Source organism: Lutjanus erythropterus, chromosome 2 (assembly GCF_056507025.1).
Source record: "Lutjanus erythropterus isolate fLutEry1 chromosome 2, fLutEry1.hap2, whole genome shotgun sequence".
Lineage (NCBI taxonomy): Eukaryota > Metazoa > Chordata > Actinopteri > Lutjaniformes > Lutjanidae > Lutjanus > Lutjanus erythropterus.
The window spans coordinates 18,743,105-18,758,009 of NC_139318.1; the positions used below are offsets into that span (position 1 = coordinate 18,743,105).

The window sequence follows — 14,905 nt, forward strand, 5'->3', positions numbered from 1 at the left end:
ACAAACTTTCCATTAACTAAACTCAATGAAACGAATGATATTACATGTTTAACAATGCAAGAAGAATATTAGTGGTCAGATAGTTGCCCCCTAAAGTCGACCAAACTGTTGGTCAACGGGAAGAGCTTCAGTCAAACAAGTTTTCATTTATTCAGGAAGAAAAGACACCTCAAACTCCATCTGGGAGCTGTGCCTTGTTGGCAGAGCCAGGACGAAAGTATCAGGGGGATGACAGCGACACGGACCTCTTCTTTTGTAACATGGAAGTAACAACATGGGGCACTCGTACTCAACTAGAAGCGGGGGAACCATTGATGTTTGTTCACTCTGATAGCACAGGTATTCAGGTCTGTGGCAGGGAATGCTGGCAGACCAGAATGAGCATCGGGGCTGGGTGGACGAGCAAATGAAACTGGCTCCGCAGCCTTCGAGTGAACACGTCCAAACCTGACCGAACACAGCCGCCGAGACCAACAGAGACCAGTTTGACGAGAGGGAATGCAGCATGGAGGTGATTTGCAACTCCAATCAGCACTCTAACGACAAAGACATGGCGACCTCAGTGACAGGGGAGGTGTGAAGCAATACAGGAATGAGTTTTTAGCAAGTTGTTTGCAGGTATACATAATCCATTATGTTGATAAGTGAAGCTGTGACATTTATTTCCATGTTATACTGTTAACATTTTTGTTAACAGCTGGCTCACTTCCTACCCCTTGCAAAATGTATATTTATATAAAGGTTCATTATTAAAATTGTGTATTAATTTGTAACATAGCACCATGTTATTATGTAGAACATTCTCTCTGAGCCCTGGAATTCAAACTATATTCTGATGCTCCACCAAATATATATTCAAATAATTAAATTAATGTCATAAATGTGTGATGGCTAGTCAAATAATGGCCTGAACTAACTAGTCAACAAGGAAAATCTTTAGTTGGGGGCAGACCTACAGAAAGGTCACATCCATGTCCTTTGCAGTCTGTTCAAACTCCCAACCAACCATCAGAGGGGACCAACATGCAGTGTCAACAGCAGAATGACGATGCTACAAGCATGATGTCAGTTTAAAACAGACTTGGCAGGTAGTAGTAGAAAAAGAAATCATCCAACTTCTTCTTCATGTGGGCAATGATTAACTTGTCTCGGTATATGCGTTGAACCAGGATGTCTTCTCTGGAGAACACCAACAGATCACACCACGACATGCCTGTCAACATCATCTCTGCCTGGATGTGCCAATAGTACGGGTGGTTCTTCCTCAGCTGCAAGACTCCATTCTGGCAGACAAGAAAACTGCACTCAATGAAGCTCCGGAAACTGATGCATCTGACATGCACAAGCCCGAAACTCTGTTTCTCGTTGGGGTCGTACACCACTCCGTCAGGCAGCGCTCCAAGCCATGGAGCATTCGGATGGACAACCAAACCACAGGGGGACCAGTTCACACACAGATTCCGACAGTAATCTCGAAGTGCCTCTGCCTTCATTTCCTCTTCTATTGTTGCTGTCTTGGACCTGGTTAACCCTTTTTGTATCTTGAATATCAGGTGCTCCGCATGGCTCCGTCCTGGTTTAAGTTTGCAGATCTCCCTGAAACGACTGGTCAGGCGCAGCTTCCGCAGCTCATCTGCTAAGTCCTTGTGTCCACGTGTGGAGTGCTCCAGACTGTGTGCTTCCTCCCAGGTGATCTGCATGATGTTCACATGTTCCTGCTCTTTGGCACTGAGAACAGGAAGGGCTGACAGTGGCTCTAGTGCATGGTATGACAGGGGAAGGTGCGGTCGAGGGGGCGCATTGTCATTAGTCTTGTAATCTTGACTCGATGGGACAGGGCACTGGTAGGACAGGGGGGAACCTTTAGGGACTTTACCAAAAGCAGAGTCCACTAATTCCACATCTGCTGTGAGGCCCATTTTGGTTATCAGAGGCTTCTCATCCTCGGGAAAATCCTTGAAGGCCTCAGTGAGCCTTTCCAAAAAGGATGTGCAGTCAGTTTGAGCAGTAATGAAAGATTTAAAGGGCATCATCCTGTAACAAAAAGGATAAATATTATTAGGTATGTAAGAAAATAGGGAGAAATGCAACAAAAGATGTGTAGTCATTCTGAGTCTCACTCTTACCTTGGCAGTTCAAGCATGGTTTTCTGCAGGGAGCGCTTTGCTTTCTTCTATTTTGGAGCAAGAAAAACTCATTATTTCATGCTTCGATTGTTAGATACAAAATAGTTTGTGTCTCATTTTACTGGGAAAGAGTTTTGTTGGCCAGTGATAACAATGAAACTACGGAAGAGTTTGAGATGAAATCCTCAACTTAATTAATTAAAAGTAAGACTTTAAAAGACAAAAATTAATGTGGGGGCCTGGTACATCTTTTACAGTACATACAGGAACAATTTGCACCATTTTGTTTTTTGTTTTTTTGGAAATCTGCATTAAAGATTTCCAGGCTTATCCAGACAAACTAGATGTATGGCACTGTGCTGCAACACACTATTCACAAGAGACCGACCTATTACATAATTTAGAATGAATCAATGTATCATTAATTTAGCTACAGTTTAATTCAAAAATGATTACTTAGGCTGAACATCAGCTAAAAAAAAAAAAAATCAATGCATAGAAATAGAAACAAGAAAAAAGCAAACAACTCCTCGCATTTGTGTGTTACCAGAAAATACTTGCTTGTACAAGCTTATGAGTAATCCCTCAATACCTTTCTGTCTGTGTTGCTAACTGTTACTGCATTAAACACATGCTTATTTTTATTACAAAGCCTCTCCAGCTGGACAAAGTCAGATTCATTCATTGAATGCTTCTGATCTATGGGGTACTAGGACATCGAAACAAGCTTACCTTCTTTGACATTCCACTTTGTTCATTACATTTCCATTTTTCACCTTCATTGCTTCTCGGTAGCTCTTGACCATCTGTGCCGGCATCTGAGTCCACTGAGGACCAGTACTCTTGTTCGTTATTCTCTTCCTCAGCTGAGATGGTGGCTGAAGAGTCAGGGTTCCAGTCCACCACCTTAATCTGGTATGAGTCACTGATGCAGGGCATGTCTGAGTCTTCTGCTTCTTCTTCTTCTGGGTCATTTTTCACGTAATCAGTAATAGAGTTTTCAGCTTCCCCCAGCCTTTGTAGTTCTGATCTACAATTTATGTCATATTCAGTTTGCTCTTCTTTTGGTTTTTTGGGCAATGGCTCAACCGTAGTATTCACCTCAGGGGGGAGGTCTCTGACATCACTGGAGGCTCCAGAGTACTGACTAACATCTATTGTGGGGGGAAAAAAAGACACCATTATTTACCAACTTAACATCTTTTGATTCACTTTGTGTGTAAAAAGTCTATAGCCTCAGTGCTGACCTTAAAGCTGTAATTCTTGGATAGTCATAGATCCTTATCATTAGTGGGGATGGGAATCCCAGTACAAAAACAGTTCTGACTGGTCAATACCAAAATATAGTTAAGCTCCTGGACAAATGATACTGCTATGACTATTTGTGTAACATTACATATACATCTGACAAAATGTGCAAATATGTGGGTTCACTTTACTAAAGTTGATTTAAAAAATGCAGCTAAATGCTATTAGAAAATAATTTAACTTGTTAACTCTAGAAAGAAGTCATAATAAAATTACCTATATCTTTTCACATTTTTCATGTCACATATTTATTTTTTGCACCAAATTATGGTGAGAAGTATCAATAAGAGAATTGATAGGTGTCGGTATCAATAGGTAGTATCTGTATTAATATCAATAAAATTTCAGTGGTACCATCCCTATCCATTAGTAGGACAAAAAGGGTAAGAAGAATGTCAACTTTTAGAGGCCTATGGATTTTACATATAAGATTACTGATGTATTATTGTTACTGATGCATTAACATGTAAGCAGCATTTTCATGTTGTGGATGGTTAAGGTGAAGCTAATTTTAACTATGACTATTTTAACTAATGCTATGAATTTTGCAGGTTAGATCTTAGTCTAGAAATTAACTAGAAAGTAGCTGAATATGTAACTATGGTGGAGTAAGCCATATATTTCTTCTCAAATATAATGGAGTATATTCCCATGTATGTCTTTTATTTATGCTATGTGCACTTTATTTGATCATATCCAGTTCTTTGGTTGCACTTATACACTCTAGATGTTTTATGTTTTTATCTTGTATTTTCTGGGTTTCAGCATTCTCTGGTCCTGCACAAACAATGCTTCACATCAAAAAGTATTTTCATAGTTGCATTTAGAGCTAACAATTAGTCGATTCATTGGTCAAAAGAAAAGTAGCCTGATTGCCGAACTTTTTTACATAGATGTTTAACTGCTTCAGTCGTTTTCCACGCAAAAATGTCAAACATTCCCCAGCAGAAATGTGAGGATTTACTGCTTTTCTTTGTCATTTATGATGGTAAATGAAGAGTCGTTGGGATTTTGTTTTTGATTGGACACGAAGAGCAATGAAGACAGCACTCTGGGCTCTCAAATTGTGATTAGCATTATTCACTTTTTTAAAACATATTACAGCCTACACTAATCGATTATTAGTGGAAATATTTCCAAACTTGGAAATAATCGGCTGACTGATTGACAATGAAAATAATCTGTTTTTGCAGCCCTAGAAATGTTGAATTTGAGTTAAAGCGCTTGTTTAGAAGTACAGAGAAGCATAAGATGGAAATGTCTACGTGAAATAAAATCACCTCCAAACTTTTCTCAAACATTAGTGCAGTGTTGCGTTCAAAGACACGCCACAAAACCAAACATGAATGTCCAATTACAAACCACGACAAGATGCATACATCTCGCATCATATTAGCTAGCTAGCTCATTTTCAGGTCGATGCAGACACAGATTAACTTTGCTTTGCTGTGGTTTAACAATCCCATTCAAGTTGTAGAAATGCATATTTTTTATTCCGTGAGTTAAGCAAAAAAACGTGACCAACCTATCTTGGTTAACTTTATCTCGGGGCTGAGCACCGTGTGAAGTATGTTCCGCAGACGTTTGTTTTCCTCGAAATATGCCTCCACAATTGTTTCAACTTCTTCAAATACCTCCACTGCCACGGCAGTAAACCGCTCCGTTAAAAAGCTCCGAAAGTTCTGGTACCTGGTGTTCGACATTTTGAACAGTGGTAACAAAAAAGATATAGTTCTGAGTTCGACTTTTCCTCGTTCGCTGCGGACGACGCGCGCAGAACCTCAAAATGTAGGTAGCAACCGGAACATAAAAGACGGGACTTCCGATGGGAATGTGGTATGGGAACCCCAGACCCGCAGAAGATCTCACGAGAGTAATAAATTTAATTCAAACCACGGGTCTTTAACTGACCATAACCAAATTTTTGTTCACAAACTTAAGCACATATTAATCGCGTTGTGACATTATAAAACATATTCTGTTTGTACAACGAGCATGACGAAGAAACGTGTACAAATCTCGCGAGAGTATTGCAAATCTAGGGTTCCCATTCAGACATGACCTCGAATTTGCCCCCTCCTCGGTCGGTATTTACCAAAACTTTGCACCTAATATTAGTAACCATCAAAAAATATCAACCATTTCCATGATTCGTTTGAGTCCTCCATAGATAATACAAATTACAAAATTATGTAGGCCTATTGATTATGTAGCCTACTTATGTAGTAGAATTCTACATATGATATGATATGATATGATATGATATGATATGATATGATATGATATGATATGATATGATATGGTGCTGGCAATATAATGTGACATGAATTTATCACACCCCAGAGATCTACTCCACTGATAATTAAATAAAATAAGTACACATGTATACTATTGCTATTCTTGTAAGCATTTATGTATACTGGGATAGCAATAAATTAAATGTATGATTAATAAATAAAAAATAAAAATCATTGCGGAGTTACAAAAATAATCATCATAACATTTTTGAAACATTTTGTCATAGCTCTCATAATTTGCATTTGAGATTTGATATTTATGGAAAATTATCAAATTGGCAAATTGGAAAAAACATTGCTGTTTATTTTATAGAATCTCAAATGTCTGTACTGGGTGTTATCTTTTTTTTCCTTTTCTTTTCTTTTTCTTTCTTCTTTTTTTATAAATAGCAAATAGATAGATAATAGATAACAAATAGCAGCACGTTATTAAAAAAAATATTTAAAGAAGCTACAAAAAGAATTTTGGTGACATAAATGTATTGTAGCAAGACTAAAATTAATGATTCTCAAAATAATGACTCAGTATCTCAAAATTGTGACTTTGTATATCAAAATAACGAGAACCCTTCTCAAAATAAAAAGTAGTAACAGACCATTTGGCCTTGTTTAAGTTTATCTAAAAAAAAATAGTTAGTAACTCATAATGATGAGAAATTTTCTTCAAAATAATGCGTAGTTATTTCAACTCAGTGTCCATTAATTATTTTGAGAAAGTTTCTTATTATTTTGAGATTCTAACTCAACACCTTGAGAAAGTTTCAGCTTCTCACGATGTTTTTTTTCCTTATGTGGGAATGATTTTCCATGGTTATTAACGTTTATATGCTAAAGGGTAATATTTTTCAAAACAGTGTATTTGTATGTTATGTTTGTTATTTATGCTACACATCGACAGGTGGTGGTAATGCGTAATTTCGTTCAGAAGCTGTCTTTGCTTTACGGGAGCAGAAGAAGAAGTAGAGGCAGGCAGCTGGTGACAGTCGAAGTGAACCGCTCCCCCAGCAGCAGTCAGTAAACTGGATCAAACGAAGACATCCTCGGACAGCTCGATGGAAATACAGTAGTATCGTTTTTAATGTTTTCTGTCCACGGGAGGCACGTTTTACAACTTTGTGCTGACCAGCTTTTTGGTTTTCAGCGTTAGTCCAAGTAATGTTATCGTTGGTGCAGATGGCAAACTGAGTGAACACTGTTGCTTCGAGTTTTAGCATAAGTAACGTTGACGTTAGCTAACTGTAGCGGTTAACGTTGGGTATCTAGCAAGGAAAAGCTAGGTAAGCTCGGTATTTACATCGAATAGCCCGTTGCTCCAGCCTGTCACGTTATCGACAAAACGCCAGGTGGTCGGGCACTTAGTAAAGATGGGTGACATAAACCCATCGACGTCCCATGCATTTCAGTCGGAGGTAAGTGTTTTATGTAACTGCTGTTCAGTGAATAGTTTGCAGCCATGGCTAACAACGCTAGCAAACGTCAACTTGTTCGAGGCTGTCACCACACGATGTAGCTAGCAGCTGGCGATTAGTTAGCGTTAGCCTACTGTGCTAATGTTGACATAATGTTAGCTCCTGGTGCACAAATTGGATAAGTTACACACGTTACGCATTCAGAAAAGCATAGCCCAAACTCTCAAGTTTCAGTACCAGAACTTGACATTTTGTATGAGAATGAGTCACTAACGTTACTTCAGACGGTACCGATAAAGCTAGCACAACGTTTCATCGAGAAGAAAACATTCCATCATCATAGCGGAGTATGCTAACACAAACCTTGGCTAACTAACGTAATATGAAGCATCATATTCATGCAGTCTGCTTTTGTCGTTAGTTAACAGTTGACTAACGTTAACATTGATGCTCTTATGGCCCTTTGGTAGTCTCCAATTCAAAATCATTCATGGAGTGGTAGTTTTGTTTACTGGTTAAACTCCACCGATACTAGCCAGCAGCTAGCTTTTTAGCATTAGTTACTTATGTGTTGCTAGCCAACCAAGCTAACATTAGCTGTCGTTTTTAGTTGGGTTAATCGGTGGGGGGTGGTAGGAAGGTTCACTGACGAGAGAGTGACAAGAGAGAAAATTTTACATCAATTAATCCAGCTTTAGTTTGTTAACATGATCATTTTAGTTTCGTCTAGTTTTGGTGGGTTCCATCGCACAGTTTGCACAGTAACGCTATCGTAGTGTCATGTCAACGCCATGTCGGGGATGTGTATGTTGATGCAGCTAATGTTTCAATGACGTGACTGTGTTTCAGGGGTTCAGTCCGCCATATAGGAGGAGGAGGACAGTAGAGGATTTTAACAAGTTTTGCACTTTTGTCTTGGCCTATGCCGGTTACATCCCATACCCACAAGAGGTGAGTAAATGAGGTGGTCAGTGCCTGAATACACATCTGCGCTCAAATCACATGCATTATAAGGCTAAACTGTCGCGTTTTCAATGTTAATGTAATCAAAGGATAATACAGACACAACAGATAACAGAAAAACAGGCGGACACAGGACAGTTTAACAGCAGTATGAGGCGATTTGATGATTGACGGATCAACCTTAAAGTCCGTCATCACATTCATACATACAACTTCCACAAAAGAAAATCAAGAAAAAAAAACTCGCAAGAATGCGATCAAAATCAGCTGCACCACACAAAAGCCAGTCAGACTCCATCACTAAGGACCCTTCACACTCCCACATTTCAGCTGCTTCCATCAGGCAGCGGCTTCAGAGCACCTCTGGCCAAAAAGAAAGCTTACAAAAACTCTTTCAGTCCAACTGCTATACCCATTTTAAATGAGGCCAGATAGACTGTAACCACTTTTAAATGCAGATTTGCACATCTGATTTTGCTTATTTATTATCGTTAATGCTTTAATGCAATTATATTTGTTTGTGAGTCTTTCATGGTTGTACAACTTACAACTTACAACTTTCAACTTTATTTGTCCCCAAAGGGCAATTGGTTTTGCAGCAAGACAGATAAAAACACCAGAACTTACAGGGGGTGTGTGTTTGTATGTTGATTGTGAGCACATTACCTACGTTTTTTTGTTTGTTTGTTTGTTTGTTTTTATCAGTTTGTGATAGACGATACCGTTTTTTGAAGCTTGAATTGGAAAAACTTTTAAGGAAGAAATTTTAAGACCCACACTATGTAATGAAAATATAATGTTTGTGGTAAAATAAGGAAGATAACAGCCTTTACAAAGAATCTGAATGAACTGTTTTGCTGTTTGAGAAAACCATTGGATGAATTTAAAAGTAAGCACGTTTAAAAGTTGTGGCAGAAATTAAGTGATTATATGGATGTAAATCCTGCAGTTGTGACTGACACTGAGTAGTTTAGATGTTGTGTTGATGGAAGTCATTGTTTATAAATGTAAAGCTGTTGGCATACTGTCTAACAAGTTTTTTTTTTTTTTTTTTTTCAATGTTGAATTTGTGTCAATTCAGCAAATTTGACACAACCCTGGCTTCTCTTATGCTCATTGAATTGTGCCTTCTGTTTGGGGACAGGGAGGGAGATAGCCAGGCAGACAATGAGATTATCTTAAACAAATTCTTTTGTCTCTGTTGTTTCTCTGACTCTGTTTATTTTAGTTTCAGCACACCTTTAGGATATAGCCTTTTCTCACCATTCACATGGAAAGAATACTTCTTTTTTTATACAAGATCTCAGTGTGACTGTAACAAATGGTTTGTCACCATCTTAACTGCCCTCATTCATACCCATGTTCCTCCTTATAACACATTTATGCATATTTATTATGATTGAAAACATTGGTTGTAGTAAAGCATAGAGGTGATAAAATGCACTTTTAATGCCCCAAATATTGAAGTCCTGTTATGAAGGTTTTTCAGGGTTGAGCCACTCTTTGTTGTTGTCCACACCATGTTTTTTCTCCTACAAGCTTGAACAAGTTTGATCCTTTAGGGGACAGGGATATTCTGGTTAAATTTTCATGGCTTTCATGGCTTCATCAAAAATAGTTGTGATGCATTCCAGTGCAAACATGGCAAACCGCTGCTTGTAAATTATATGCACCTTCTATTGCCATTTTCTTTGAAAACCAACGACAAAAAGTGTTACACCCTTTTTCACAATGAACACAGTTTCTATTATCAGAAATGGTATTGGACAAATTCACTTCCTCTTCTTCACTATTCAGCAGCAGTGATGTCTAGATTCTGACTCATTTTGTTTGAGTTGTGGTTGTTCCTTCGAAGATTTTTCTTTGATCTCTTGTTCTTCCGTTTCTCTCTAACACGTGCTACATTTGTTTTGATTTTCACCCCCTCTGCCTGTGTACATGTCACGTGGTGCAAGGCTGTGTTGTTGATACTTGATGAGTTTTATGTACCAGATCTCCTTGCTGATGCAGATGTTTGCCATGAAAGAATGAGGGCTCTTAGAGGTCTCAATTAAAATAGAAAAATGTAATATGATAAATTGTAAATAATGCTGCTCAACATTCAAGCTGCCTAAGACCAACCATGCTGCATTGTTAGACAAAGGAATTTCTGACACTTTATGAAGTTCCCGAGAACACAGTGACGCTTATTTAGAGCAGCAACAGTTAGTCGATTAATAGATTAATCGATCGAAAGAAAATTTGTTGCTAACTATTTTGATAACCAATTAACCATTTAAGTCATTTTTCAAGCAGAAATGTCAACCATATGCTGGTTCAGTCTTAAATGTGAGGATTTGCCTCTTTTTTGTGTGATAGTAAATAAAGAGTCTTTGAGTTTGGGACTTTTGCTTAAACAGAAAAAGAAGTCTGAAGATGTAGTTCTTGACATTTTATTGACAAATAGATAAATCCTGAAAATAATCAGCAGATAAATAATAATGAAAATAATTGTTAGTTGCAACCTTAGTTAGTGCTAATTAAACATATAATGAAAGATAGCCAAATAACTGAAGCTGAATATCTGAAGCTGCACCTCACACAGACAACTAAACTAGTACAGTATGTAATGCTGATTGGAATATCATGTGATATGGTCATCACCACACATTACTGTATTTTGAATCTTTCAATCAACAACCTTTATGTCCTGGTGTGAGATAGCACTCATTTCTCCATTTGTTCTTACAGGACTCTCCATTGCGCAGTAGTTCCAGCCCACCCAACAGTACAGGCAGCACAGCTGACAGTGACGGCTGGACCCCAGGGCCCCCCACCTCCTGCCCCCAGCGCCCTCCCAAGGTCCCTCAAGACAGGAGCAGGAAACGTCCACAGCCAGGAGCCCCACTGTCCAGTCACACCAAGAAAGATGTGAGTTTAATTGATGTCACAGCATTTTTTGCCTTATTATGTTCACCTTTATCACTTTTGACACATGTACCCTTTTTTCTTCTGCAGCACACAATCTCCACCTTGCACCCAGATGACCGCAGGAAAGCTGACAAGCTGAAGAAGAAGAAAAGGAGAAAGGAGAGAGAGCATTCTGCTGGGGTTGAGAGTGGGGCCCACACAACAGTGCCAGAGCTGCAGTACCCCATCTCCTTTGGTGGCCGATCGATCAAAGAAGAGCCTGAAGATGATATCAGCATTCCCCTCCACCCTCAGCGTCTGCCTAGCCCCGCCCCCTGCAAGCAGGAGCCCAAGGAAGAGCGTCGACACTGGGATGGCCAAGACCTTGAAGAAGGGGTAGTAAAGGTACAGAAGGTGGAGGGCTTTTCTGGAAACAGAACAGTGTTCCGCCAGGGGAAACAGGTGGTGTTCAGAGACGAAGACGGATCAGGAGAGGATGAAGACATCATGGTGGACTCGGGTAAGGTTTTTCACACTAGTGCATATATTACATCTAAATATAAAGGAAAAAGCTCTGTCTGCCTGATGTGTTAATGATGATTGATTTTTAAAATGTTTATTCATTACACCCACTGGAGTTGTCACAATACTAGAATTTTAAACTTTGATACAAGTGTTAAAAATATATATGTTACACAAAATTGGATTTTTATTTATTTATTTTTTTTCACACAGTATCGGTACAGAATATGTCACAGAACAATGTCTGGTTTTGCAGTTAGCCAAATTTCGAGCAGGACAATAAAGACTGATCTGAGGTCTTGAATGAGCACTTGGATATGTATATATTTTTATAGCTTTGGTACTTCTAATACTACGAAATGTTAGTATTGTAGTGCTTTTAAATGGGGATGCACCGATACTGATACCAGCTTTCAGTATTGGTCTGATATTGTACTCACATACTCATAACGCTACTCCAATACCCCACACCTGATACCACGTCACGAAAAGTAGCCGCTCAATACAAGCAAACATCTAAAGAACCACCATGATGCAGAGTTGAAGGCGTTTGCCGATGCTTACCCTCTTTTTATGGTCGAGTTGTCATTATCAGCGAGAGACTCGCTGTCCTCAACATGATCCACTAATGACCGCAATGACTTTGGAAACTGTCCGTAAAATTCCATGTAAGTCCATGTAAAACTGAAATGAATGCACAGAGAGCACCTGTAGACCGCAGCCAGCCGCTGTCCAATAAGTCCTGACGGCTGTAAACTAGTTGATGCCTCGGCAAATTAATCTGAAGACCAAGAAAAAACACCACTGCCACCAGTCTGTAATCTCTTTTCTTCGTAATAAGCTGCTACAACTTCTCTTTGTGTACTTACTCTTCATCAAAAAAAGCCTGACAGCACAGAACACGCAACTTCTCTCTTCGGGGTTCACAGCAGGGTCAACAAAACTGTTGCACATGGCAGCACACTCATACCTGTCCCCCCTAAACAAAATGCAGGTAGGAACTAATTAGCTCTTAGACAAGAAAGACACGAACAAGAAACGTAAATACTACACATGTGCGATTAAAAATACTGGTTATTAATAATGAAATAATTCTCATATATAACACCATTTATAATAGTAAACTTAATTCTGAAAGTCTATAATAATGTGAAATTATTATAGTGAAATATATCACATACACAGTACAGTACACTGCACAGCTTAATAGGGAACACAAAATCAGTAAAGTAACTTACTACAAAAAAACTAAAAATGTAATGTGTATAGTAACTATGGTTACACTTGTAGCAGGAAACAGCAACAATGATTTGTTACATTTAGAAAGTGACCATCTAATGAAAATAAAACATGTTTTAAAAGTTATTGTAAGAATTTTAATGGCATTATTAAGTACTCGTATCAGTACTCAGTATCGGCAACTACCCAAATGTAAGTACATGTACTTGTACTCGGTCTGAAAAAAGTGGTATCAGTGCATCCCTATTTTTAAACATGCAATACTGCAAAGTTTTGACACTTTGTTTTGACAACCCCGTCCCCTGTATGAAAAAGTAATGTCTGTGTCGCTGCTGCTATAGTAACATATCATTAAGTAATTTTCCTTGCCCCACACTTATTATCATTATTATTGTTATCTTTAACATATGACTATCCATGTCACAACCATTTTTAACTCGAGTACATAAGTAAAAATACTGATTCTCAGAGGAAATGGTTACTCTGACATACAGTTATTAAATCTATGTGTCTGAAGTACCCTGGTAGCTTACTATCAAAGACAAAAGTATTTTCCTGATCAGTTCTCTTATCATAATTAACATCATAACACAGCTTTGCATGGAAATTAGATGATGATGACTGAATAAAATATAGGCCTATTGCAATATTATTAATTGTTAGCCCATCTTTAGAGTAATTGATAAATTATTCAATAGACTAATTAACAAATCATCTACAAATTGCAGAGGTCAAGCAAAAAAACAGTTCAGAAAAGGCATGCGTTTTTTACAGGCACTGCACTAATTGTCACAACTTTGACAAAAGGACCAAGCTTAACTCTGTGTACCCTCTTTCCTGTCTTCTCAGACGACGACTCGTGGGACCTGGTGACGTGTTTCTGCATGAAGCCTTTCGCCGGCCGGGCTATGATCGAGTGTAACAAGTGTCACACCTGGATCCACCTGTCGTGCGCCAAGATCCGCAAGAGCCACGTGCCAGAGACATATGTGTGCCAGAGCTGCCGAGAGACGCACGGAACCCCAGATACCCGCCGCTCGCACCGCTCACGCGTAGCTCCCAGCAAACATCTGCTAGACTGACCCCCCTGGCCGAACTCTGAACTCTGACCCCCTCCCACTCCTGTTTCCCCAACACCTGCTGGACTGACCCTTCCTCACATTCAGGTCTTGCACCCTTCAGTGTCTGTCCTTCACGGTCAGCCAAGAAACCCACATTTTCTATAAAGACTTTGGTGGACCTATCCCAAGCCCTTATCCTGTTTGAAAACAGTCTGAGTGCTATTTTAGATTTACTGAGGTTTGTTTCTGCTTCCCTACAGACTCTGTGCGTAAGGCAATCACTGAATGGATGTCTGTCTGTAGATGACATTAGCATAGCAGCAAACCGCTACTGTTGGGACTTGGTGTCTTGTGAACACTGGAAACAATTTGAACTGCCATATAATGAGAATACCCCTCACAACTGCCACCCACTATGGTGCATGCTGGGATTTGTGGGAAAGACAGTTTGCAGTTTGCACTTTTCTCACTTTTTTTTGTTAAAAAAAATCCATCTGACCTTTCTGTCACAGGGACAGGTATGTCTTTCTGATTAAACTGGATTTGATTCTCTTAGATGCCTCTATTAATGTTACACAATTAGCTGTTTAAAATGAGAAAACAAGATAAGCCTTGTGTTAATTGCTTCAGACGGTGCTATAGTATTAAGCTGAGGTATAATCCAATAGAACAAAGATGTAGAGTAAGAGACTAGAGTCTGCATCTGCTTCATCAGTTTGTTGTTCTGTTTTTTTTTTTTTTAATTCAAGACCTTGTGAACAAATATCACTGAGGCTTTAAGTGCTTGGTTCTATTCACCTCTACTTCACAAACGGTCTTCCAGCTAGGGTTGGGTATTGTTTGGATTTTACCGATTCCATTTCTTTCTGCTTATCGATTTTGGTTCTTAACAATTCTCAGTTGCGATTCCTGAGTGTCCTCCTGCATTCCTCACAGCAGAGTTGTGTGAAACACTAATTACCACAGATAAATTTTACTGAGCTAAGCTAATGTCACATAGCCTTAGTGGATGAGGGTTTCTTGAATACTGTGGTGTTTGCTTAGGCTACTTTACTGTAACAATAGAGGAATATCACATCCTTGTAAAGCAT

General features: G+C 39.0%; 2 protein-coding genes across 2 annotated transcripts; one reads left to right on the forward strand and one right to left on the reverse strand.

Moving 5' to 3' along the window:
- Positions 1 to 877: 877 nt before the first annotated feature.
- LOC146331406 (uncharacterized) lies at positions 878 to 5,344 on the reverse strand. The gene is made up of 4 exons (XM_084730641.1): positions 4,960 to 5,344; positions 2,859 to 3,280; positions 2,127 to 2,173; positions 878 to 2,034 (listed from the first exon to the last, which is right to left on the reverse strand). The coding sequence occupies exons 1-4, from the start codon at positions 5,135 to 5,137 to the stop codon at positions 1,071 to 1,073; spliced, it is 1,611 nt and encodes a 536-aa protein (XP_084586767.1). The 5' UTR covers positions 5,138 to 5,344; the 3' UTR covers positions 878 to 1,070.
- A 1,323-nt stretch (positions 5,345 to 6,667) lies between these two features.
- Positions 6,668 to 14,369, forward strand: phf13 (PHD finger protein 13). The gene is made up of 5 exons (XM_084730653.1): positions 6,668 to 7,140; positions 7,990 to 8,091; positions 10,834 to 11,013; positions 11,101 to 11,512; positions 13,603 to 14,369. Exons 1-5 carry the CDS (start codon positions 7,096 to 7,098, stop codon positions 13,833 to 13,835), a joined length of 972 nt encoding a protein of 323 aa, XP_084586779.1. The 5' UTR covers positions 6,668 to 7,095; the 3' UTR covers positions 13,836 to 14,369.
- Positions 14,370 to 14,905: the final 536 nt, after the last annotated feature.

Coding starts and splice junctions, on each gene's coding strand:
- phf13 (XM_084730653.1), top strand. CDS start 7,096: ATGGGTGACATAAACCCATCGACGTCCCATGCATTTCAGTCGGAG. Junction 7,141..7,989: donor CCCATGCATTTCAGTCGGAG/GTAAGTGTTTTA, acceptor ACTGTGTTTCAG/GGGTTCAGTCCGCCATATAG. Junction 11,014..11,100: donor CCAGTCACACCAAGAAAGAT/GTGAGTTTAATT, acceptor TTTCTTCTGCAG/CACACAATCTCCACCTTGCA.
- LOC146331406 (XM_084730641.1), bottom strand. CDS start 5,137: ATGTCGAACACCAGGTACCAGAACTTTCGGAGCTTTTTAACGGAGCGG. Junction 2,174..2,858: donor AAAGTGGAATGTCAAAGAAG/GTAAGCTTGTTT, acceptor GCTCCAAAATAG/AAGAAAGCAAAGCGCTCCCT. Junction 2,035..2,126: donor ACCATGCTTGAACTGCCAAG/GTAAGAGTGAGA, acceptor TTTTTGTTACAG/GATGATGCCCTTTAAATCTT.